The sequence below is a fragment of the Saccopteryx leptura genome, chromosome 1 (assembly GCF_036850995.1).
Source record: "Saccopteryx leptura isolate mSacLep1 chromosome 1, mSacLep1_pri_phased_curated, whole genome shotgun sequence".
In the NCBI taxonomy this organism is placed as follows: Eukaryota; Metazoa; Chordata; class Mammalia; order Chiroptera; family Emballonuridae; genus Saccopteryx; species Saccopteryx leptura.
In genome coordinates, this window is record NC_089503.1 from 120,090,533 (window position 1) to 120,117,150 (window position 26,618).

The 26,618-nt window shown below is 42.3% G+C and overlaps 1 protein-coding gene across 3 annotated transcripts in view; it reads left to right on the top strand.

The window, feature by feature from the left end:
- Positions 1-26,618, top strand: part of MYO10 (myosin X) — a 224,426-nt gene that overhangs the window by 186,145 nt on the left and 11,663 nt on the right. For all 3 annotated transcript variants that reach the window (XM_066374157.1, XM_066374163.1, XM_066374170.1), the window contains exons 22-32: positions 42-275; positions 614-659; positions 1,385-2,251; positions 3,126-3,249; positions 12,797-13,040; positions 17,244-17,339; positions 19,836-19,929; positions 20,651-20,706; positions 23,207-23,349; positions 23,608-23,802; positions 25,503-25,660. In XM_066374157.1, the coding sequence (XP_066230254.1) occupies positions 42-275; positions 614-659; positions 1,385-2,251; positions 3,126-3,249; positions 12,797-13,040; positions 17,244-17,339; positions 19,836-19,929; positions 20,651-20,706; positions 23,207-23,349; positions 23,608-23,802; positions 25,503-25,660 (2,257 nt within the window). The remainder of the gene's footprint in view (positions 1-41; positions 276-613; positions 660-1,384; positions 2,252-3,125; positions 3,250-12,796; positions 13,041-17,243; positions 17,340-19,835; positions 19,930-20,650; positions 20,707-23,206; positions 23,350-23,607; positions 23,803-25,502; positions 25,661-26,618) is intronic.

Genomic DNA, 26,618 nt, shown 5'->3' on the forward strand with positions numbered 1-26,618 from the left:
ACAGTTACTCCGTTGCGCTGTGTTTCTGTTGGCCTTTTCAGAAAGCAGTACAGGAAGGTCCTGCATTGTGTGGTGGTGATACAGAAGAGCTACAGAGCCTTTCTTCTGAGGAGGAGATTTCTGCACCTGAAGAAAGCGGCCATCGTTCTGCAGAAGCAGCTGAGAGGTCAGCTGGCTCGGAGACTTTACAGGCAGCTGCTGACGGAGCGACAGGAGGAGGAGGAGAAGAGGAGACGGGAGGAAGAGGAGAAGAGGAGACGGGAGGAAGAGGAAAGGTATGGCAGCTCTGTTGCTTGGCTGAAACAGAAGGACACTTTTTTTGAGTATTAGGCTCAGTGTCCATCCTTGAGGCGAGATTTCTGTACTTGAAAACAGTAATCTCTGGTGGCTCAAGGGTAAGATTCCTTGTCAGCATTGAAGAGCGGGTCTGTGTGCATTTTTATTTTGTGCCCAGAATAAAGATGTTGCCAAAGGAAGAGGCCTTTATGCTTTTTAAGTTATCTTTAGCAAAGATTTTTTTAAAATTTTTTTTGTGAGCACTTTCTGACAGGTTGTTCTGGGATTTTTTTTCATTGTGTTTATCTCCACTGTCTTTTTTCTTTGCTGTTTTTAGAGAAAGAGAGAAGGCCCGGAGAGAAGCCGAGCTCCGCGCCCAACAGGTGACAAATGGAGTGACAATGGGGCATCTCACCTGTCCGTTTCCTTCCCCCTTCAAATGCTTTGACTCAGCATGTAAAAGTATAGAGATGTAGGAAGAATGTTAGTGGTGTTCATAGTGCAATGTCTAACCCGTTACAGTTGGGTGAAAATCAGTGAATATTGAAGATTTTCATGTGAATCATGACAGCATAACTTCTCAAAACCACTTGTAACCACTGTATTGGTTTGCTTGGGCTGCCATAACAGGTACCACTGCCCAAGTGGTTTAAACAATAGAAACTGATTTTCTCACCATTCTACTAGGGTATAGAACTCTAAGATCAAGATGTCCGGAGGTTTAGTTTTTTCTGAGGCCTCTGTCCTTAGCTTGCAGGTGGCCTTCTTGCTGTGTTATCGCATGTGCTTGCATCTGTACGGGCTTCCCTGGTGTCTGGTCTCTCACAAGGACACCAGTTCGATTGGATTAGGGCCCCACCTCAGGACCTCATTGGAGTAACTTAAACATCTCTTCAAAGGCTCTATCTCTAAATACAGACATGTTCCAAAGTACTGGGGGTTAAGGCTGCAACATATCATTGGGTGGATGGCGGGGGGTGGGGGGTATGGGGGTGTGGTGTGTCTGAATTTAGTTCAAAACAGCATCTTCGGTTCTTCACTGCAAGAGAGCCGTGCTACTTGGCCTGCCGTCCCTGCCACCTAATGCCTGCCTTCCTCTTCTGTCCAGGAGGCGGCAGAACGGAAGCGGCAGGAGCTGGAGGCCTTGCAGAAGAGTCGGAGGGAAGCCGAGCTCAACCGGGAACTGGAAAAGCAGAAGGAAAACAAACAGGTGGAAGAGATCCTCCGCCTGGAGAAGGAGATCGAGGACCTGCAGCGCATGAAGGAGCGGCAGGAGCTGTCCCTGACCGAGGCCTCCTTGCAGAAACTGCAGCAGCTGCGGGACGAGGAGCTCAAGAGGCTGGAGGATGAAGCGTGCCGCGCTGCCCAGGAGTTCCTGGAGTCGCTCAACTTCGACGAGATCGACGAGTGTGTCCGCAACATCGAGCGCTCGCTGTCGGTGGGCAGTGAGTTTTGCGGCGAGCTGGGGGACCTCGCTGAAAGTGCGAGCGGGGAGAAGCCCAGCTTCAACTTCAGCCAGCCCTACCCCGAGGAGGAGGTCGACGAGGGGTTTGAGGCTGACGACGATGCCTTCAAGGATTCGCCCAACCCAAGCGAGCACGGCCACTCGGACCAGCGGACCAGCGGCATCCGGACGAGCGACGAGTCCTCGGAAGAGGACCCCTACATGAACGATACAGTGGTGCCCACCAGCCCCAGTGCCGACAGCACCGTGCTCCTGGCCCCCTCGGAGCAGGGTTCCTCCAGCGGAGATCCCACCTACTGCATGCCCCAGAGCGCGGGGGGCCTCCCCGCCCCGGAAGGCGACTATGACTACGACCAGGACGACTACGAGGACGGCGCCATTACCTCCGGCAGCAGTGTGACCTTCTCCAACTCCTACAGTAGCCAGTGGTCCCCAGACTACCGATGCTCCGTGGGGACCTACAACAGCTCCGGGGCCTACCGGTTTAGCTCTGAAGGGGCGCAGTCCTCGGTGAGTACCCTCTCCTCAAATCCTCAAGCTCACCCACACAGAGATGGCAGTAGTTCTGAACCACACCCCTGTTGCACCAATACTTGGATAAAGACTCTCCCATAGATCATGCCCAGATTTCAAAGCCAGGCTCTTAAAGATGAACTCAAACCCCTTTCTCTTCCCAAAAGCAATTGGATTAGTAAATGGAACTTTGATGTGTGTATGTTGTAAGTTAAGCACCAAGCCCAGAACTGCATTTTGCCAAAGCCTGAGCAAACTGGCATAGTCAGTGGAAGCCTGTGGCTGCCTTGCAGCCAGCTGGGAAAGAAGACCTGCCCTGACGGAGATTAGAATTGCCAAGGGCACTTTGGAGAACTTCCCTTACAGTAGCTTCACAGTCTGCAGCGTGGATGTACTATGTACTAACTTGTTCTGATTACATAGGAGGAATAGTTAAGGGCTTAAACATGCCCTTTCCAGCTTCCAGATTTATTATCATTTACTTTTTTCCCCTATTAGTCGTGCATTAAGTACTGCTTTGACTTTCTAAGACCTAAAGATATTTTTAGTTTAGTAATTTAAAGGGAATTAATTCTTGCAGGGTTTGATGAAAATTAAATCTTTAAACAGCACTGTTGTTTTTAGAATAGAGGGCCTTTGGGTTAAAGTCTGGCTAGCATTGCATATATCCATGCAAGAGACCCTCTGACTTTAAAAGTCAGTGTTTTGAAATTCTGACTTTTTGACGACCACTCCCTGCAATGTTATGACTAGGCTTGTGTTGCTTCTTTGTGAGTTGTTTTTATATTTTTTAGTGTTGGTAGATGCTGGGCATGTTTGTGGCTTGTTCTCTGGGTTTTTGCTCACCATTGCCACTCTTCTTCCTGTCCAGTTTGAAGACAGTGAAGAGGACTTCGATTCAAGGTTCGACACAGATGATGAACTTTCTTACCGGCGGGACTCTGTGTACAGCTGCGTGACGCTGCCTTACTTCCACAGTTTTCTGTACATGAAAGGTATGCCTGCGGCCACCGTGGCACATGGGTTTGGGGTAGAGTGATGGAGCACTGTGACTTTGTTTTCACTGAGGCTGATTGACAGGTTTGAGAATAGCACCCTTCCAACCCCTCACCTTGTGTTAGGTTCTCTAGGTACATGGAGAAGACCATGGTGGTATGATGTGGATGACGCGGTAATACCAGGAAGAACGCTGCCTTGATTCTCCTCAGTTGGTGCAGTTTAGGACAGAGAGTTTACAACCACTGTCACCAATGATGAGAATTAGTTGTATGTTATGATGGCTATTTAACTTCGAATGTGCTGTATTAGACCTTATTCCTTGGGGACTTTAGAATATACTCCTTTGTAAAGGACCTTGTACTTGTGCCTTATTCATGTTCTTGACTCTGACTTCTGAAACGGTGACAGGGGTCAGGAAAAACCATAACCATCACCAAGTTTTGGTAGGAGTTTTACAGGGATCATCTAAGAAGAGAACCATCGTGTTTCTCACATGGCCCTAGAGTCCAGGTTTTGAGGATGGGATAGGGATGACAGGAATTGTTCCCGCGTGTCCCTGACTCTGCGGCCTTTTTTGTCCTCTCCATTTCCTGTTTCCCCAGAGTCTGGTGTTTTCTTTTATGTGCTCCTTTCTTCACTTTCTACAACCATCTTTAATTATTCGCTTTTCCTTTTTTCCCCCATGAAAAACTTTTATCTGTTCTGTGTTCCCTTTCTTTTTTCATCTGTTCTTTGCCTCTACTTCACTTCTATCAGCATTTTTTTTTTCCATACCTCTTTTTTCGTCCTCAATTTTTTTCTTTTGGTGTACTGTGGTTTTTTGTTTTGTTTTGTTCAGTTTTTTACTACTCTACTCCATCCCTTTTTTTTTTATTTATTTTATTTATTTATTTTTAGATTTTATTTATTAATTTTAGAGGAGTCAGAGAGAGAGAGAGAGAGAGAGAGAGAAGGGAGGGAGGAGCAGAAAGCATCAACTCCCATATGTGCCTTGACCAGGGAAGCCCGGGGTTTTGAACCGGCAACCTCAGTGTTCCAAGTTGATGCTTTTACCCATTGAGCCACCACAGGTCAGGCCATCCCCTTTTTTAACACTGGCCTAGCTACTAACATCAATCATTCACTGTTCAAAGTCCTGCCACTCTTAGCCTCTGATCCAAGGTGCTCATGGAAACCATACCAGGTTTCTTTTAGGGGAGATCTGCCTGTTGACTGAAGTCACTGGTTGGTGAAAGTTTTTATAGGAACCTTAAACTGACAAAGGTTGAGAAATTCTAGCCAAGTGACCTATCATCAGATCACTAGATAAAGGAAAACCTATAATCAGAAATCAGGTCCTGATGATCCAAAAAGTATCTTAATCATAGCTTTCAAGATTTTCTCATGCATTTCCCAGAATAAATGTAAGCTTTTTATTATTAATATATTGCTTCTCCTCCTAATTAATTTTAGTCCTTAAGTAAGTATTAAAATCCCCTATATAAATCTTACTTATAATATATGGCATTGATCGATTTATTACAGTTGTCTTATTAAGACAGATACACTTAGGAAAAAGTAAACATACATTCAAAGCATTAAATTTTAACATTAAAGCATTAAAAGCTCAAGAAGGTAAGTGAATCTTAGGCAAACTCATTTCTTAAAAAAAGTTATCGTGTAAATGCATCATTTAATCTTTAATAAAGTCTTAAGTAAAGCTGTGACAAAAGTATCAGAGAAACCAATGACAAAGAAAATCCAACCACCAGATGGTATTTTATGAGCATAAATGAGTTTTCACCTACCTAATAGCTTACTAAAGGTGTTTGCGGTTGGAAATTAAGAGCATTGACCTACTTCCCTCAGTGATGAAGTCCCGAGAGAACAGCAGGACCTGGAGAGGAGGGCGGACCAGTCCTGTCAGTGACATAGAGCAGCAGAGTGAATGAACCGGTGGTGACAGCTCCAGTCATGACTATTGTAATGTGTCTTTCAAACAGCTGTGAATCACCTTTATCATTTAAAGACGATAAGATAAGAGAATAACTGTGTATTCTCATTTCCTCTGGGCATGTTTGAGAAATGCAGATTTTTCTCTCTTTTTTTAATTAATTTTAATGGACTGACATTGATAAATCAGGGTACATATATTCAGAGAAAACATCTCCAGATTATTTTGGCATTTGATTATGTTGCATATCCCTCACCCAAAGTCAAATTGTCTTCCATCACCTTCTATCTGGTTTTCTTTGTGCCCCTCCCCCCCACCCCCTCTCTCTCCTTCCCCCCCCCCCCCCCAACCATCACATTCTTGTCCATGTCTCTGAGTCTCATTTTTATGTCCCATCTATGTATGGAATCATACAGTTCTTAATTTCTTCTGATTTACTTATTTCACTTTGTATAATGTTATCAAGATCCAACCATGTTATTGTAAATGATCTGATGTCATCATTTCTTATGGCTGAGTAGTATTTCATAATGTATATGTACCAGAGCTTTACAATCCACTTGTCCACTGACGGACACTTGAGCTGTTTCCAGACCTTTGTTATTGTGAATAATACTGCCATAAACATGGGGGTGCATTTCTCCTTTTGGAACAGTGCTATGGTGTTCTTAGGGTATATTCCTAAAAGTGGTATAGCTGGGTCAAAAGGCAGTTTGATTTTTAATTTTTGAGGTATCTCCATACTGTTTTCCACAATGGCTGCACCAATCTGCATTCCCAGCAGCAGTGCAGGAGGGTTCCCTTTTCTCCAAACCCTCGCCAGCACTTATTATGTGTTGTTTTGTTGATGAGCGCCATTCTGACTGGTGTGAGGTGATATCTCATTGTGGTTTTAATTTGCATTTCTCTAATGATTAGTGATGTTGAGCATTTTTTCATATACCTATTGGCCATCTGTATATCCTCTTTGGAGAAGTGTCTATTCATTTCTTTTGCCCATTTTTGGATTGGATTGTTTGTCTTCCTGGTGTTGAGTTTTACAAGTTCTTTATAAATTTTGATTATTAACCCGTTATCAGATGTATTGTTGAATATGTTCTCCCATTGTGTAGTTTGTCTTTTTATTCTGTTCTTATTGTCTTTAGCTGTGCAAAAGCTTTTTAGTTTGATATAGTCCCATTTGTTTATCCTGTCTTTTATTTCACTTGCCCGTGGAGATAAATCAGCAAATATATTGCTGCAAGAGATGTCAGAGAGCTTACTGCCTATGTTTTCTTCTAAGATGCTTATGGTTTCACGGCTTACATTTAAGTCTTTTATCCATTTTGAGTCTATTTTTATGAATGGTGTAAGTTGGTGGTCTGGTTTCATTTTTTTGCAGGTAGATGTCCAATTTTCCCAACACCATTTATTAAAGAGGCTGCCTTTACTCCATTGTATGCTCTTACCTCCTTTGTCAAATATCAGTTGTCCACAAAGCTGTGGGTTTATTTCTGGGTTCTCTGTTCTGTTCCATTGATCTATATGCCTGTTCTTATGCCAGTATCAGTCTGTTTTGAGTACAATGGCCTAGTAGTATAACTTGATATCGGGAAGTGTGATACCTCCCGCTTTATTCTTCCTTTTCAAGATTGCTGAGGCTATTCGTGTTCTTCTTTGGTTTCATATAAATTTTTGGAATATGTGTTATATATCTTTGAAGTATGTCATTGGTATTTTAATTGGTATTGCATTGAATTTATAAATTACTTTGGGTAATATAGACATTTTAATGATGTTTATTCTTCCTAACCATGAGCACGGTATATGCTTCCACTTGTTTGTATCTTCCTTGATTTCTTTTATCAATGTTTTATAATTTTTCGAGTATAAGTCTTTAATCTCCTTGGTTAAATTTACTCCTAGGTACTTTATTTTTTTGGTTGCAATAGTGAAGGGGATTGTTTCCTTAATTTCTCTTTCACACAGCTCATTATTGGTGTATAAAAATGCCTCTGATTTCTGAGTATTAATTTTATATCCTGCTACCTTGCTGAATTTATTTATCAGGTCCAATAGTTTTTTGACTGAGACTTTAGGGTTTTCTATATACAATATCATATCATCTGCAAATAATGATAGTTTTACTTCTTCTTTTCCAACTTGAATGCCTTTTATTTCTTCTTCTTGTCTGATTGCTGTGGCAACATAGTCCAGGACTCCCAGGACTATGTTGAATAAGAGTGGTGAAAGGGGACACCCCTGCCTTGTTCTGATCTTAAGGGGATTGCTTTTAATTTTTGCCCATTGAGTATGATGTTGGCTGTGAGTTAGTCATAGATGGCCTTTATCATGTTGAGGCATGTTCCCTGTATTCCCACTTTGCTGAGAGTTTTGATCATAAATGGGTGCTGGATTTTATCAAATGCTTTTTCTGCATCTATTGAAATTATCATGTGGTTTTTGTCCTTCCTTTTGTTTATGTGATTAATCACATTGATTGATTTGCGAATATTGTACCAGCCTTGCCTCCCCAGAATAAATCCCACTTGATCATGGTGTATGATTTTTTTCATATATTGCTGGATCCAGTTTGCTAATATTTTGTAGAGGATTTTAGCATCTATATTCATCAGGTATATTGGCCTATAATTTTCTTTCTCTGTGTTGTCTTTGCCTGGTTTTGGAATCAGAATTATGCTTGCCTCATAAAAGGAGCTTGGAAGACTTCCTTCCTCTTGAATTTTTTGAAATAGCTTGAGAAGGATAGGAGTTAGTTCTTTGAATATTTGGTAGAATTCACTTGTGAAGCCATCAGACCCAGCACTTTTCTTTTTTGGAGCTTTTTGATAACTGTTTCAATCTCATTTGTTGTAATTGGTCTGTTTAGGTTTTCTGATTCTTCCAGATTGATTTTTGGAAGATTGTATGTTTTAAGAAATTTGTCGATTTCATCTAGGTTGTCTAGTTTTTTGGCATACAGTTCTTTGTAGTATTTTCTTACAATATTTTGTGTTTGTTGTGTCAGATTGTTATTTCTCCACTCTCATTTCTAATTTTATTTATTTGAGTCCTCTCTCTTTTTTTCTTGGTGAGTCTAGTTAAAGGTTCACCAATCTTGTTTACCTTTTCAAAGAACCAGCTCCTGGTTTCATTGATCCTCTATATTGTTTCTTTAGCCTCTATGTCATTTATTTCCACTCTGATCTTTATTATTTTCTTCCTTCTACTACATCTGGGCTTTACTTGCTGTTCTTTTTCTAGTTCTTTTAGATGCAGGGTTAAGTTGTTTATTTGAGCTTTTTCTAGCTTCTTAAAGTATACCTGTAGTACTATGACCTTCCCTCTCAGTACTGCTTTTGCTGTGTTCCATAAATTCTGAGTTGTTCTATGCTCATTATCATTTGTTTCTAGAAATTTTTTAATTTCTTCTTTGATCTCATTGTTAATCCATTCATTATTTAACAACCTGCTATTTAGTTTCCATGTGTTTGAGTATTTTTGAGTTTTTCTGTTTTGGTTGATTTCTAGTTTCATGCCATTGTGATCAGAGAAAGTGTTTGATATGATTTCAATCTTCTTAAATTTGTTGAGACCACATTTGTGCCTTAACATGTGGTCTGTCATAGAGAATGTACCATGAGCACTTGAAAAAAATGTATATTCTGCTGCTTTAAGGTGAAAGTTTCGGAAGATATCTGTTAAATCCAGTTGATCTAGTGCAGGGGTCTCAAACTCGCGGCCCACCGAACAATTTTGTGCGGCCCGCAGACTAATCCACGAAGTTCAAAATATTTTGGATAAAATTAAGTAAGCCTAGGGGCCTACTTGTATTTTTCATTTCTCTAGCATCCTAGCTAGATATTAGCTTAGTTAACAGCAGTTGTGATGCGAACTACAGTTTCTGGTCGTTTTGTGACACTGAGTAAACTGCATGTACGATTGTGCTTGTTGTACTGATTTTTTTTTGTTTTCAACTGCAGTGAGAAAAGTGTTGCGTAACAGTTGCCTTTTGTAGACCTAGTGCGGCCTGCCGAACGGCTGTGATCTTGCTCTGCGGCCCACATGCTGAGTTGAGTTTGAGACCCCTGATCTAGTGTGTCCTTTAAGTCTGTTGTTTCTTTGTTAATTTTCTTTCTTTTTTTTTTTTTTTTTTTTTCCTGAAGCTGGAAACGGGGAGAGACAGTCAGACAGACTCCCGCATGCGCCGACCGAGATCCACCCGGTACACCCACCAGGGGCGACGATCTGCCCACCAGGGGGCGATTCTCTGCCCCTCCAGGGCGTCGCTCTGCCACGACCAGAGCCACTCTAGCGCCTGGGGCAGAGGCCGAGGAGCCATCCCCAGCGCCCGGGCCATCTTTGCTCCAATTGAGCCTTGGCTGTGGGAGGGGAAGAGAGAGACAGAGAGGAAGGAGGGGGTGGGGGGGGGGAGAAGCAAATGGGCACTTCTCCTATGTGCCCTGGCTGAGAATCGAACCCGGGTCCCCCGCACGCCAGGCCGACGCTCTACCGCTGAGCCAACTGGCCAGGGCCAATTTTCTTTCTTGAGGATCTATCTAGTGATGTTAGTAGGGTATTGAAATCCCCTACTATTATAGTATTGCTGTTGATCTCTCCCTTTATATCCATCAAAGTCTGCTTTATATATTTAGGTGCTCCTATATTAGGTGCATAGATATTTATAATGGTTATATCATCCTGTTGGATTGCTCCCTTTATCATTATGTAGTGGCCTTCTTTATCTCTTACTATAGTCTTGTTTTAAAGTCCATTTTGTCTGATATAAGTATTGCTACACCAACTGTTTTATCATTTCCATTTGCATGAAATATTTTTTTCTATCCTTTAACTTCAGTCTACGTGCTTCTTTTGTTTTAAGGTGTGTCTCTGGTAGATAGCATATGTACGGGTCCTGTTTTCTTATCCATGCAGTTACCCTATGTCTTTTGATTGGATCATTTAATCCATTTACATTTAAGGTTATTATTGATATGTAGTTGTTTATTGCCATTTTATTCTTTAAAGCTGTATTCCTTTTTTGCTATATTCTTTCCCCACTTTAATCTGTTTACAACAGGCCCCTTAATGTTTCCTGCAACATTGGTTTGGTTGTAATGAATTCCTTGAGGTTTTTTTTTGTCTGGGAAGCTTTTTATTTCTCCTTCAATTTTAAGTGATTAGCCTTGCTGGATAAAGTAGTCTTGATTGTAGGTTCTTGTTCTGCATTACTTTGAATATTTCTTGCCATTCCCTTCTGGCCTCAAGTGTTTCTGTTGAGAAGTCTGATGTCATCCTTATGGGGGCTCCTTTGTAAGTGATAGTCTTTTTTTCTCTAGCAGCTTTTAATATTTTCTCTTTATCGCTTAGCTTTGGTATTTTAATTATGATGTGTCTTGGTGTTGATTTCTTTGGGTTTCTCCTTAATGGAGTTCTCTGTGCTTCCTGAACATGTGAGATGTTTTCCTGACTTAATTGAGGGAAGTTTTCAGCTATGATATGTTTGAACAAAGTCTCTATCCCTTGTTCTTTCTCTTCTTCTTCAGGAACCCCTATGATGTGGATGTTATTTCTCTTCATGTTGTCACTGAACTCTCTTAAGAGTTTTCTCAGACATTTTGAATCTCTTTTCTTTTTTCTTCTCTGCTTCCATGCCTTCGTTCAACTTGTCCTCCAACTCACTGATTCAATCCTCAGCTTCATCCATCCTGTTTTTTTTTTAATTCCTTCCATTGTGGTCTTCATTTCTGATATTGTATTTGTCATCTCCGATTGATTCTTTTTTAATATTTCAGTGTCCTTTGTTATGCTTGCTATTTCTTTATTTAGGTTTTTATAATGACCATCCGTTGTTCTAAGATCCCTAAGCATCCTTACAATCATTATTTTAAACTCTGCATCTGGAAGTTTGGTTATTTCCATATCATCAGTTCATTTCCTGGAGGTTTCTCTTGTAGTTTCATTTGAATTGCACTTCTCTGTCTTCTCATTATGTCTGTGTGTTTGGGTGTATTGTTTGTAGAGCTGGTTGAGTCTAGGCTTGGTGTTGTCTGCCTCCAGTTTTCAGTTGTGTTATTTCTAGCGAGAAATGCAGATTAAAGTCAGAAATCAAAAAGGGAAGAAACATTTCTGGTAGTCCTTGGCAAGTTGGTCATTTTTTAGGAAACAACAAACAGCTCTGGAGCTTGATGTGATCACAGAGGCTTATTTCAGTTAGATGAGCAATCAATGCTTTAGATCAGGGGTAGTCAACCTTTCTATACCTACCGCCCACTTTTGTATCTGTTAGTAGTAAAATTTTCTAGCTGCCCACCGGTTCCACAGTAATGGTAATTTATAAAGTAGGGAAGTAACTTTACTTTATAAAATTTATATAGCAGAGTTACAGCAAGTTAAAGCATATTATAATAATTACTTACCAAGTACTTTATGTCGGATTTTCGCTAAGTTTGGCAGAATAAATCTTTATAAAACAACTTACTATAGTTAAATCTATCTTTTTATTTATTTATTGGTTGCTCCACTACCGCCTACCATGAAAGCTGGAATACCCACTAGTGGGCGGTAGGGACCAGGTTGACTACCAGTGCTTTAGATACAAAAAAGGGCTACAGTTTGTATTGTTCAACAAAGCAAGTGCACTTTGCAAATCAAACACAAACCAATGTTGTCATTGCTTTAGTTGTTCCAATGTGAGGTTTAGATTTTAATCGTTGAAGAAATTAATCTGAGATCTTTTGTTTAAATTTATTTCTGATCCATAAAAGGAAAGTATTTTTTAATATACTTTCAATATCCACACTTAAGTGTCCCTTTTATTACTGGCTGGTCAAAAAATAACTGGACCTTTTATAATAAGTTATTGAAGTAGATTATATTCTTCAGTGGATACATTAGAACAGCTTTTTGAATGATGGTGATGATATATCCTTGAAAAATTTAAAATACTAAGAAAAAAGCTGTCCTGCTAGAAAGGTTTTAGAAATATTTTTTTATCTCGTAAAAGATATCTGTATATTTTTGTCTCCTTGTCTAATTTCAACCAAAAAAAATGGTTTCCCACTGAATAAGTTATAGTTAACGTCTCAGATTTTTTTTATTTTGGAGTCTTTCTTTGTTTCATATTCTAAATCATAATATACCTTATACATATGAACCATTTTCACATGATGTTACTTTATTTTTTTGAAAAACTGTTTATCCAGAAAAGCTTATTTTACTATGTATGTATGTTAAGTTTATTGCTAAACTACAAAGGTACTGATAAGTCATGTTTCGTTGATCAAATAAGGAAAGCATGTGTAAACTTTGAACCATTTAAAACTAATTTCCCCCCTGGGACATTTGAAGGTATACAGAAAGAGTTCTTGCCCCATGGCCCTTGACTCACTGCAGGTTTAGATTGTTCATTCAGTACAAGGAAGGGAGAACATCTTATATTATCTAGCCACTCAAGCTAATGTAATATCCATCTGACAGTGCTATCCCCCTTCATTGATGGGTGTCTGGGGGCAGGTCACTTAAGGCAAAATTAAGGACAGGCTGAACCTTAACACCTTCTACTGATATTGTCATCTGATTTGACTGACTTTTTTCTTAAACCCCTCTGTACCCAATATTGGGGGAAACAGGTGGCTTAATGAACTCCTGGAAACGCCGCTGGTGCGTCCTCAAGGATGAGACCTTCCTGTGGTTCCGCTCCAAGCAGGAGGCCCTCAAGCAAGGCTGGCTCCACAAAAAAGGCGGTGGCTCCTCCACACTCTCCAGGAGGAACTGGAAGAAGCGCTGGTTCGTCCTGCGACAGTCCAAGCTGATGTACTTTGAAAATGACAGCGAAGAGAAACTCAAGGGCACCGTAGAAGTCCGGACGGCCAAGTAGGTTAATGAACCTTGGACGTGGCCCAGTTGGGTGTTGTTTTGGGATGGCTTGATCATGTGTTGATGTCTGCAAAGCTAGCTGGTGCTAGTTCTTGGAAGCAGTGGACTGTAGTAGGTGTTGTGTGAGTCCTAATCATTCACTTAAGTGAAATGAATTATTAGAAACTAGGATAGCCCTGTCCAGATAGCTTGTTTGGTTACAACATCAACCCAAAGAACAGAGGTTGCCAGTTTGATCCTTAGTCGGGGTACATACAAGAACAGATCTATGTTTCTCTCATCCCTCCCTCCCTCCCTCCCTCCCTCCCTCCCTCCCTCCCTCCCTCCCTCCCTTTCTCTCTCCTCTCTTTCTAAAATCAATCAATAAAAAATTTAAAAATAAAAAGGAAATTAGGATAATGACCTCATCTATGAATAGCTGACCTTCAGTGGTTACATTCAAACATCTAGCTCTCGTTTGTAAGATGCTGGTTGGCCATATAACTAGTCCATTGGAGATGTGATTGGTTGTTTTCACGAATAATGGTTTGAATGTTGAATGACTGGTTGAGAATCTTATTATCATCCTTTTATGGATCAACATACCACTTTTAATTCTTACACACTCCCAGCTGTAGCAACAGATTGCTACATTAGGAACTGACTGCCAATCTGGAGGTGTTTTTGTTTTGTTTTGCTTTGTCTTGTTTTTAGAGATACAATTGACACATGACATTATATTAGTTTCAGATGTACAGATGGAAATTTGGTATTTGTGTATACTGCAAAATAATGATCACCATGCAGTTACACTGTATTCCCCCGTGGCTAAAAATTTTAAGATCTTTCTTAGTAACTTTCAAATATGCAACACAGTATTATTGACTATAGCCCTCGTGTTGTGCATTACATCCCCGTGATTTATTTATTTTATAACAGGGAATTTGTGCCTTTTAACCACCTTTACCGATTATTTTTGTACTTGTTGATGACCCTCCACCCATGAGGTATATTTTGAAATGAATCATTTGTCTTCTACCGATGTTGGCTATATAGCCATCTGCATTCTCAGCAGTGAGAAAAACAGAACTAGTCTTTGAACCCAACATGACTCCTTTTGCTGTAATACTGTTATAGAAACAAAACATTTGTGGACCAGTTATTTTTGTTCAAAATTAAGTAAGGTTTTCAGAAAATTGTTGGAATTAGGGGCAGCTGGATGTTTGATACTAAGCATCAAACTTGTTTTGACATAACCTGTAGCCATGCTCCTCTTTTCTTGAACACATGTATGCAGAAAACTGGTAAGATAAGCTTTGAGAGATCTAATGAACTCCTGAAACCATGAGACCTAAAAATGGCATTGATTTTATTCAGCCAACACAATCAACTTTAGGAAATTATCCATTAAAAAGTAGAAAGTTAAACAGGGAGAGGGAGGTATTTTTCATATTTATAGGCAAATAACGAAGAGCAGATGGCAGAGTATTGGACTTTTCTGGGCTGGCTTCGTGGTTGGTTCATTTTTGGAGCCCATGCTTTCTCTGTAAGAGTGAGTTTGGGGGGATTTGAATCTGAATCCCTCACAAAGTTTTCACAGATGACACAGCTCTTTGCCCCACGCAGTCTTCCCTCAGCCTGGAGACCAGGTAGTCCTCTTTATTTACCCCACGGGGCAGGGCAGAGACTGGGAGAGCACATGTGAGGTGTGAGTCATGGTGTTCAATTACACTAGTGTATATTGATGTATGTTCCTTTCACAGCTCACTCTGCTGCTTAATAAGGCCTATTCTTCGGGTGCTTTACAGAAATTTTAGAGTGAAGGAGATGTTAGCTCTTAGCCATTTCTACCATGTCTCTAGAGGAAAGGCAATGAGTTATTAGGGTTTCACCACATTAAGATTTTTTTCGCCTGATTAGGCGGTGGCTTAGTGGATAGAGCACCAGCCTGGGACATTGAGGACTGAGGTTCAAAACCCCAGGGTTGCCAGCTTGAGCGCCAGGTCACTGGCTTGTGCATGGGATCATAGACATGACCCCAAGGTCTCTGGTTTGAGCAAGGGGTCATTGGCTCAGCTGAGCCCACACTCAGGCACATATATATATGAGAAAGCAATCAATGAACAGCTAAGGTGCCGCAACTATGAGTTGGTGCTTCTCATCTCTCTCCCTTCCTGCCTGTTTCTTTCTTTATCTCCAGCAGAAAAAATTTTTAATTAAGGTTAAATTTAAGAATTTTTATTTTGTATTTCAAAATATTTAATTATAGAAAATTTCAATCACATGCAAGAGTAGGTAGAAGAATGTAATGAAATCTATGGACTCACTACCCAGCTTTTAGCAGTTACCCACCATGGCCCTAGTGTTTCATAACTCCACCCACACTGCTCCCCTACAAACCACATTCTTTAAAGCAAGTCCCTGACATCGTATAATGTCATCTGTAAATATTTTAATATACACTTGAAGATTAAGACTCTCTTAATATATAACCACAATGTTGTTATAACATTTTAAAAACTAATATTAACTCCTTATCATCCAAACTCAAATCATTGTTTAAATTTTTCCACTTGTCTTGTAAATGAAGGTGCTCATATTCTTACTGGTTTGGGCTGGTTTATTTTATTTTATTTTATTTTTTATAGAGGCAGAGATAGACAGGGACAGACAGACAGGAACGGAGAGAGATGAGAAGCATCAATCATTAGTTTTTCATTGCGCATTGCGACTTCTTAGTTGTTCATTGATTGCTTTCTCATATGTGCCTTGACCGCGGACCTTCAGCAGACCGAGTAACCCCTTGCTGGAGCCAGCAACCTTGGGTCCAAGCTGGTGAGCTTTTTGCTCAAGCTGGCGACCTCAGGGTCTCGAACCTGGGTCCTTCTGCATCCCAGTCCAATGCTCTATCCACTGCGCCACCACCTGGTCAGGCTGGTTTATTTCTTTACATCAGAATCCCAATAGGGTTCGTAATTTTTAGTCAGTTGACAGATCTCTCAAGTCCCTTAATTTATAAATTCCCCCTTTTCTCCCGTTATTATCTACTATTGAAGATGCTGCTTCATTTATCTTGTAGCTTCCAGACTACATTTATTGTTTCCTGTGGTCCTGATAACATCATCACACCCCCAAGGAAGCTTTCCACAGATGCAAGCCCCTGGGTCCCACCCACAGAGAGCCCCCGCCTGTGTTTCTGAACATTCCCGGGGGTCAGAACCGTGGCCTTTTAGCAGATCACAGTCTTACCCCCTCAACACACAGGCTACTGACTGAGTTTCTGGGAGGCAGAGGCTAGTCTGGGTGACCTGGGCTGCGCAGCTATACGTGGGGATGATGATCTGCTCTAGACGCTCCGTTACCAGACACTTGGTTGGTCCCTCTTCCTTGCTCCCCTCTCCCCTGCCACTCGGAGAAGGCATCCCAGACCGCTCTATAAAGTCACATCATTTTATTTTTTTGTTTAATAATTTTATCGTCTCAGTAATTCTAGCCATAAGACTATGCATTCATTTTTCTAACTGGTTGGACTATTAAGTTTTGTAGGTGTAAAGTTAAGGCTTTACTGTGAACAGGTGTACTGTTTCACTTGTCAAAGCAAGCTGGCTTTATCCCCAAGATCCTTCATCAAATACCAATCTCTGCTCTGCTGGTGTTTTGTCTGGATGTTGTTAACTCGGTCCATCGACTTTAAACCTCCAGGGTTGTTTTAGAGAGTGTTGGGATGAGACTCAGATGCTTTTGAGATCAGAAACTCAAATCCTGCTCTGCACCCCAAATCCCCAGATGGAAATAATGTGATGGTGTCAGGTTGAGCATTGCAGAGGTGTCGGCCAAAGCCTTAAACCGCCAGGGAAGCTGTGATGAGCTAGGAAAGAACTCTGCCTGACTACGACCCTGTAGAGGCCCTTCCATTGAAGAGCCGTGAGAGGAACTACAGGGAGGGTAGAGTGGAGTGAGAGCCGCTGCCCCTAGCCTTCTGGGTCAGAGCATGGCCTGGCCTGGCCAGCATGGCCTCTCTCTGCACAGGGCAGAGAAGTGTGACTCCCCCTAGAGGTCATAATGATCTTCATCATTTCTAGAAAAAAAAAAAGGCTGAAGTAAGTCTGATTTTTCAGTTAGTTTCCAACTCAATCATCAGTTGGGTAAAATTGCTTTTCTCACTTATTATTAAGAATTCTGTGTTCCTGATTTGCCTTTGGTGTTTTTTTCTTTCCCCAGGGAGATAATAGATAACACCAGTAAAGAGAACGGGATTGATATCATTATGGCCGACAGGACCTTCCACCTGATCGCCGAATCCCCAGAAGATGCCAGGTGAGGCGCTGTGCTCGACCTCATCGTACCCACATCCCTGCTGCACAGACCTGGGCATCACCCAGATCAATCACCTCATAAGCCTGGCTCTGAAAAGTTGGGCCTTTCTGTTAGGCTGGTTGAAGGACTGGGAGTCATAAGAAATCGATGCCCTTGTCTCCTGGGGAATTCTTTACTGGGCAGATCTGTCCACATGTGGCACACAGTTCAGGATTTCCAGTTCGCGCCCCTCCCACCAGACCCCTTGTCATCCCTGCTCAGGCTTTTATTGTCACCAGCAGAGGATGTAAACTGTGCAGCTGCACACAGCTGGAAGCTCCCCTTCCTCCAGAAGCTTCTGAGCTGTGAAAGGGAGCAGCCTGTGTTTGCTGAAGGATCAGAAAGGCAGGAGCAGTAGCCACTGGCTGCTTAAACAAATGGGAGTGCTCTGACCTTTGGAAGGTGTGTGAGGGCTTGGTGTTGGAGAATTCCATAATATGGAAGAGAGTTAACATTCCGAGAATGTACTGGGTTTCGGACCATGTTCTAAAGTGCTTCCCACTACTTGGAGTCTGTAGAGTTATGTCATCCACTCTGAGCAATGCCAGAGAATGCCTTCTGCTTTATGAAGGTAGCATCCTTTAGCCTATATTCTTCCCTTTTCAGCTCAGAAATCATTAGAATCTTCTAGTGAGTTCTCCGGGTCTTTTGTTGCCCCTGCCCTTTGAATGCTTCTGAGTTGATACAACACCATGGTAAGCAACATTAAGAGCAAAGAAAATAATTCTTCCCATGAGAAAACCTGCAGCCTTGCTGAGATCCATAAATTATGGCACAAACTTGGAAAACAAGCAAACTTGGAATTATAGCTCCATCATTCTGTCTGGGACTCCTAAGACGACATGTGATTTTTTTTTTTTTTTTTTTTTTTTTGAGGTCCAGGAAATGCCCACAGCTTTTCAGCTGAATTACAGGCTTAGCTTTCAGCAGCAGTCCTGTCTGTTTTGTGGTTCTAGTAAATTTTACACTTGGAATATTTCAGCCAAGGACTTTTCCCCCTGGCCAATGGATCACACTTTTAAAAATTCCTTTTCAGATTCCAAGGTAGTCTTAATTTAGGAGTTCAGGGTGTCACCTGCACAGATTGAAAGTGCAGCAGATTGCATTTCTGTGTGTGTGGGTGATCCCCGTGGCCCACATCCTGCATGTGTGTGTTCTTAGTGTTTAACCTTGGATACTGTTGAGCTTCCGCACGAAGCAGAGCAGTGACTGAAGTCTTTCTTGCCTTTGGGTTAACTTGAGTTAATGTAGCAAATTCACGTTAGAAGTTTCCCTCGTCTCCCTCAGCGTGTGTATGTTGAGTATTTTCAAGCTCTTGGTCACATTTTTCTCCTTCAGAATCACAGGAGATAGATTTTAGTGCTTTACTATAAGTAACTTACACGACTTCTCTTTACCTATAGGTATTACTTTTTTACTTAAATAGCCATATGCATTAAGTACTTTCTCCTCTGCCCTACATAGTAGGAGTGTGTATAAATGTCCTTTTTTTAAAAAAATTACAGTTTACATTCAATATTATTTTGTATTTTAGATGTACAGCATAATGGTTAGATAATCATATACTTTACCCAGGGGTGCCCTGATAATTCTAGTACTATTAGCCCCCTGTAGGAGGAGGATGTCCTAGTGTCTCTTACGTTTGGTACCACTCACATATTGTAGTTGCTTAATAAACGTTGGATAAATGGGTGGATGGATGTTCGTGATCACTTTCCTCAAACACATACTGAGTTTTTAGTTACGTCATGACCTTTTGTCTGCTTGGCTTTTCTGAGGTTCACATATTTTCCTTTGTTATCTGATTCTGGTAAGAGTGAGAAAACCCTTCTGAAGTGAAGACAGAAGAATGCTCTGATCAAAATAAATTTCCATTTTCTACTTCAAGCAGTTGTTTTCTATTCCAGCTCTCCTGTGGTTTTCTTCACTTCAGTAGAAATTCTTCCAGGTGGTTGGAAACCCCGAGCTGGGGGTGAGTAGGGAAAACAGACTTCAAGTGGCCGTTCTGAGGAGGCACTCCTACATCATTGGCCTTCTTACCGTGCAATTTACTTTTCAAAAATGGAAAGGTGCTGGTGTTCCCAGGTTTTAAATAATATCTTCAAGAAAGCTCCTTCGTGGAAGTGTTTTGAAGTTGAACTTGAAGATTGCAATGCTCCTGCCAGCTGCTCTAAGAACTCCGCATCATTATTAAATGTCTATAAAGGTCTCTGGGACTTGGAGGAAAGGTCTTCCAGTGATCTGAAATTACAACACATGCTACTTAAAGTGCTTTGGCTGTTTCTTTTAACTTTGCTTCTTGGTAGTAGAAAACCATCATTTACCCCTGGTGTGCAGGCGGATTGAAAGCAGAGTGGCTCAGGGGACAGTCGTTTTCTTTGTCTGTGGAGAAGGGCAGTGCTGTTTTGTAAATCCAGAGGTTGGCCACTGCTGACAGTCACTCTCTCCTCCCCACAGCCAGTGGTTCAGCGTGCTGAGTCAGGTCCACGCGTCCACGGACCAGGAGATTCGGGAGATGCACGATGAGCAAGCCAACCCGCAGAACGCCGTGGTGCGTGAGCATCGGTGGGGGTCGGGTGACTTCCAGAGAGGGGCGAGGGAGCTGCGAATTTCTAGACAGCCTTTTCTTAAAAACAAACAAACAAACAAAAAACAGTGCTGTAATTAAAGAGGAAAACAGGAATATTTTGGTTAAAAATATAGAAAAACAGCCTAAGTTATAGAAGCAGCAATAGGTTCCAGTTTTCTTGCCTCAAACCATTAAAAGAACGAAAAAACAAAAAAAATCGCAAGTTTTACTAAATCATGAGAGCTCTTTACACTTTTTTTCAAAGGCCTTGTTGAATTCTAAATTATATCTGTTGTCTCTCTATCCCAGACACATATACAGGGCTGTAAAAATCATATTTTAAAAATAAAGTTTTATTTTTTCATGAGGAAAACTTAATATTAAAGTTTCTTAGCAGAATAAGTATGCAATTTAATGATGGCTCATGGTCCCAATCAGAACATTTGTACTATTGAAGTTTATAAACATTCCTCACTAGGTGTTTTAAGGAAAAGATAGAAGGATTAATTTATAATATTTTCTGTCCCGTCTGGAGAATGTCTGTACTCACTAAATACCTTTCTCAGATAGCTATTATTTTGCAGTTAACACAACAAGGAGCCTTTGTGTCTGCTGTTTAGAGGGTCCTGACCTGGGAGTAGTGAGCTAAGGCGCGGGCACTTGAATGGCTCTCTCATGCTGTCTCCTTTCCACTCTGTTCCAGGGCACTTTGGACGTGGGGCTGATTGACTCCGTGTGCGCCTCTGACAGTCCCGATAGGTGAGTTCAGATGTGACTTTGTGTGTGTGTGTGTGAGACAGAAAAAGAGAGAGAGAGATAGAAAGAGGGACAGTTAGGGACAGACAGGAAGGGAGAGAAATGAGAAGCATCAGTTCTTCATTGCGGCTCCTTATAGTACCTTCACTCGGTGCTACAGCAGAGTGAGTGACCTTGGGCTCAAGCCAGCAACTATGGGGTCATGTCTATGATCCCACGCTCAAGCCAGCGATCCCACGCTCAAGTTGGATGAGCCCGCGCTGAAGCCAGCAACCTTGGGGTTTCGAACTTGGGTCCTCTGCATCCTAGTCCAATGCTCTGTCCATTGCGCCACGGCCTGGTCAGGCTCAGATGTGACTCTTAACAAAAGTAATCGATTACCTGTGCGCACTCACAGCTCTCTCTGCTTCTGGGCCACTTTCCTGTTCACTGGGCTGTGAAAAGTCCCTGAGCTACATGTTCCCACCTGGTCAACCTCAGTGATCCAGAGTCTTCGTCTTGGTACCCAGTTTTGTATCATTTGAAGTTTTTCTCTCTGGGTCTCTTTGGAGTGCTGGGGGAGACTGTGGAAACCTGTTTTAGGCAGTTAAAAAAATGAAGAACACGTGTCAGAAATATTCTTTATTTGGAGACAGCACAGACTCTGGATTCATGCAGGAGGAAACTACCTATTTAGGAAAACAGTACTCCAGAAAGGGTGTAGTTCCCCTTTCTAAACTTTGTAACAAATTCAGAAGATTTTGATACAATTTATATATGGAGTATTGAATAAATTAAACCATACACATTTATTTTCCTTGACATTTCTACCTTATCTGTACCCTTAAAGTAGCATGCTTTTGGTTTGTGTTCTGAAGGGGAATCATCTTAGAGATGGTCTCAGAAGCCCTATCCCCGGGCACCTTTGTCTTTATCACCTCTGTTTTTCTTTGCTACTTGTGAATTCTGAGTCAGAATCAGACTGGCTCCTACCTCCAGTAACAGTTTTAGAAAGCATATAGAAGTGTATTCAAATCGACAACAAAACTAGTATCTCCTGGGCATCATTAGAGTTTTAGAGTTACCGTCCACCCCACTGTTGATGAAGGCTGTTCTTCACCATAGACCAGTTGTTTCTGGCCGGCAGCCTGTACCTTCCTACACCTGGCTCGGGAACCTTTAACACGTGTGTTAGGTCAGTAATCAAAGCCCAGATTCTTACTCTGACGGTCGCGTTCCTACCTCACCTGTGTCTTTGTTCTCCTGATCCCTTCGCTGCAGCGGGCAGGGCATGTGATGAACCACACTAAGAATTTTCCATCTCTGCTCAGGCTGTCTCTCCCTCAGCTGCCTGCCTTTCTCCTCTTCCAACTATAGAAAAATCTTGCCCTGGCCGGTTGGCTCAGTGGTAGAGCATCGGCCTGGCGTGCGGGGGACCTGGGTTCGATTCCCCGCCAGGGCACATAGGGGAAGCGCCCATTTGCTTCTCCACCCCCACCCCCTCCTTCCTCTCTGTCTCTCTCTTCCCCTCCTGCAGCCAAGGCTCCATTGGAGCAAGGATGGCCCGGGTGCTGGGGATGGCTCCTTGGCCTCTGCCCCAGGCGCTAGAGTGGCTCTGGTCGCGACAGAGCGACGCCCTGGAGGGGCAGAGCATCGCCCCCTGGTGGGCATGCTGGGTAGATCCTGGTCGGGCGCATGCGGGAGTCTGTCTGACTGTCTCTCCCCGTTTCCAGCTTCAGAAAAATACAAAAAAAAAGAAGAAAAATCTTTATTTTTAAGGAGCACCTATTTCTTTCCATCTACCTTCTTCTTAGTCTTCCTTCTTTTCCCTTGAACTTCTGCTGCACTTTACTACAGTGAACTTGTAAGAGAGCGTTCAGTCACTTGCTGAAGTGGTTAGATAGAGGAATTAGTATGAGCCAAGGGCCTGAGAGGCTCAAGGAATTGAGGGAAAGAAAAGGAAATTTCCATTATTCTGTTATCCCTAACTGGGAAATGAGCCTTTGTTAGATTGCTTTGAAGACATGGGCCCTGGTGCCATTTTGCACCAGACATAATGAAGTGTGTAAGATATTCCATTTACACCTGTTTATTGGTCTTCTTCTATTACTAGTGTCTGACATTTCATTACTGACCCACAGAAATATTATCCAAGGCGGTGCCCAGCGGCAGAAAGAAACTTACTTTGGAGAGGCATCAAAACTAAATTTTCCCCCACGGTCACCTTATTTAGCCTTCCTGGGACCGAGTTGCATCTGGAAAGTTTTGCATGGAGAAATGTTTTCCCTTCCAGGGCCTTCAGAATGTGTCGCTCCAAGTTTACAGGTTAATGATGCATAAAATAAATCCTGCAGAAATGAGCAAGGTTTGCCACCCTTACCATAAAATACGGAAGCACGTCCAGGTTTTATCCCTGTGCCCCAAAGAGCCCAGCCAGAGAACGGCATTCGGTCTTGGTTCAGACAAAGGCGAGGCTCGCAGTCTTGCTAAGAGGCTCTTGCTTCCTTCTCGCCCTGTCGCTCAGGCCCAATTCGTTTGTGATCATCACGGCCAACCGGGTGCTGCACTGCAACGCCGACACGCCCGAGGAGATGCACCACTGGATAACGCTGCTGCAGAGGTCCAAGGGCGACACCCGCGTGGAGGGCCAGGAGTTTATCGTCAGAGGTGACTGCCCCCCTTGCTTTCCTTTTTCATGGATTCCTGTTTGCATTGGCGTGGAGATCTGCAGTGCTTCCATTTGACGGGCTTTTCCCAGTCATTTTGACTTTTTAAGTTGCTAAAAATATGGAATAGGGAATGATCGTGGTCATTCCTAGCAAGTCTGTAGGAACATGACCCATGTGTAAGCATCACGCAAATTATGACTTGGTATCTGGTATTTCTCTGTATGGTTTTTGATTTGCACTTAAATCTTCCTCTCAGGGTGGTTACACAAAGAAGTCAAAAACAGCCCAAAGATGTCCTCGCTGAAACTGAAAAAGCGGTGGTTTGTGCTAACCCACAATTCCTTGGATTACTACAAGAGCTCGGAGAAGAATGCTCTGAAATTGGGCACCCTGGTCCTCAATAGCCTCTGCTCGGTAGTCCCTCCGGATGAGAAGGTTTTCAAAGAGACAGGTAACCAGGGCCACGTGCCCATGGCAAACTGGGCCCAAAACAGCGTGCATCAAATCACAAAGAGTGGGTCTGCTTTGAGCAAAGAAATGAGGTTTCTACCAAGTGTGTGCACCTCTCTCCTCAAAAAGAAGTTCTTTTCTGGTTGGCTGATCTTTTGAGGCTGAGGCTGTCTGTGGTTATTTATATCAGCACTTACTGTTTAAATCATAGCAGCAGTTTTCAACTAGTGAACAGCAAGAACTTTTAAAACTCTCAATAACCTGACTCTTGGCCCTGGCCAGCTAGCTAGCTAGCTAGCTAGCTCAGTGGTAGAGCATCAGCCCAGTGTGTGGAAGTCCTGGGTTTGATTCCCAGTCTGGGCACAGAGGGGAAGCGCCCATTTGCTTCTCCACCCTTCCCCCTCTACTTTCTCTCTCTCTCTCTCTCCCCCTCCTACAGCCAAGGCTCCATTGGAGCAAAGTTGGCCCAGATGCTGACGATAGCTCCATGGCCTCCACTTCAGGTGCTAGGATGGCCTCAGAGGAGCAATGCCCCAGATGGGCAGAGCATCGCCCCCTGGTGGGCATGCTGGGTGGATCCTGGTCGGGTGCATGTGGGAGTCTGTCTCTCTGCCTTCCCTGCTTTTTACTTCAGAAAAATACAATAATAATAATAATAATAATAACCTTACTCTTTAGTTGGAATGTGTTGACCTCTTTTCCCTTAGATTGTTAAATTAAAAAAAAAAAAAGGGTACAATCCATACAATGGCCATCTTGTGTGAATGAATCAAAATTATGCCCTTTTTTTGTCAGATTGGCAAAAAAGTACATTTTTTTTAAGTGTGCTGCAGAATGTTAGTAATTAGTTTATGTGTTCCAGGAGATGAAAAGGGTTAAAATGGCCGGACCACGTAAATTGGTCTTGATTTATTGAGTTGCAGCAGAAAGAGTCTTCTAAGGACAATAACATGTAAACAGACGATTGTCCTATAAGAATCTTTACTTTTCTATGCTTATGTTTCATCTTTTTCATCATTGTACCAGGACAGTCATAACGCAACCTAAAAATGAGAAATTCTGTCTGTGAATGTAACTTAAATAAAGAGTGTAGGTTAGTTTTTGTTTTTTTTCAGTGTTACAAAAGATGTCTCGATGTATTTTGATTTTTGCAGCTGGTTGTGATTTTGTGCTTTTTAAAAAAACATAGCTATTCCATTCAAAAAAAGATTTGTATGTTTTTAATGTAGTTACTCTATTCCAAATTATAGTTTGTTTTGGACACATAAAGTGCTTACTTCGTGTAAGCGTTTTCAGGGGAGAGTCTAAGAAAGGAAGAAGAGCAGCAGGAAGTGAGAAGGAGGAGGCTGTGGGCAGCTTTCACTCTCGTCCCAGAGCCTTGAAAGGGACTGGAGTTTCCTTCCACCTGTTGTTCTTCCAGTGCAAATGTTACAATTTATACATTTAATTCTGGGTGTATTATTTTAGATTTGTCTTTCTCTCTCAACTGGAAACTCCTCATGTCTTTTGGGTACCTCGACACCCAGTGCCGAGTGAGGCACCCGTACAGATTCAGCAAGTATTTATTGAGTTAAGTAACTGAAGGGGCTCAAGTAGAGATAACAGAGGTTTTGACGGGGCTGGACTCCTGGGACTCTGGTACAAGAACATTGCCTTGGTCCAGAGGTTAACGCTGACGTGTGTGTGATGCATCTGTTCCAGGCTACTGGAATGTCACCGTGTATGGACGCAAGCACTGCTATAGGCTGTACACTAAGCTGCTCAATGAGGCCACCAGGTGGTCCAGTGCCATTCAAAATGTGACCGACACCAAGGCCCCCATTGACACCCCCACCCAACAGCTGATTCAGGACATCAAGGTAAGATGGCTCCAGGCTCACTGGAGTGGTTCATAGCAGCTCCTATGCCACACTTGGCACACCAAGGTGTCAACATTAGTCACACTCCTTTTTGTTCTGTCATCAAAATTTAACTTTTATTAAATTTATTGTGTGTGATTCCTGCTGTTAAGAATCTGAATGCAAGATTTTAGCTGAAATTTTATACAAAAATATTTTATCTCTCGGGAGGTATTTGATGTTGCTGCTGAGGCAGACCCGATTGTTGGGTTCTGAGGGCAGAGGGACAATGGTCTGTGGTTTGGAGTGAGGTTCCCCATCACAAGGGTGGGGCATGCATCGCATTGGTGATGACATGCTATGCCAAAGGTCCGACTTCAGCCCTGGGAAGGAGGACCTTCGGGGTGTAACAAAATAACTTTACTCTTGACTGTGTATAGTTTCTAGACTGCACAGGTGGATTCACAAAGGGCCCAGATTGGTTTAGAAAACTTGGAATCTGTACCAAGGGCCTCAAACTCACAAACCAACATTGAGCATGTTAAATTGTAATTTCCTGTTTCTGAAGATGAGTTGCTGAATGTGTGTTGAATGAACAAACTTACAATTAAATGGCAGTTGAGCACGAGGATTACTGCACTCATTTTCCAGGAAAGGAAATGGACGTGGGATGTTCTGGTTGCAGAGCTACCTTGCTGGTCGGTGCCTGATGCAGAGCAGGGCCAAAGGAGTTTTTTTTCCTGCTGTTCCTCCATGTTATCCATGCAGACAGATTCCCAATACAAAGGAAAGGGCTGGAGCTGATTCCAGATGGTAGTGAGACAGGTATTTACTGATGTGCATCAAAGGACATCAGCTAATTGGATCCTGAAGGCAGACTCGTCCTTTGCAAAGGTGGGGAAGAGTCTCATATGTCAGTAGTATGTAATTTCCCACCAAGTTCAAGTTGGTCCCTTGATGCCAAAGTGATGTTTTCTGG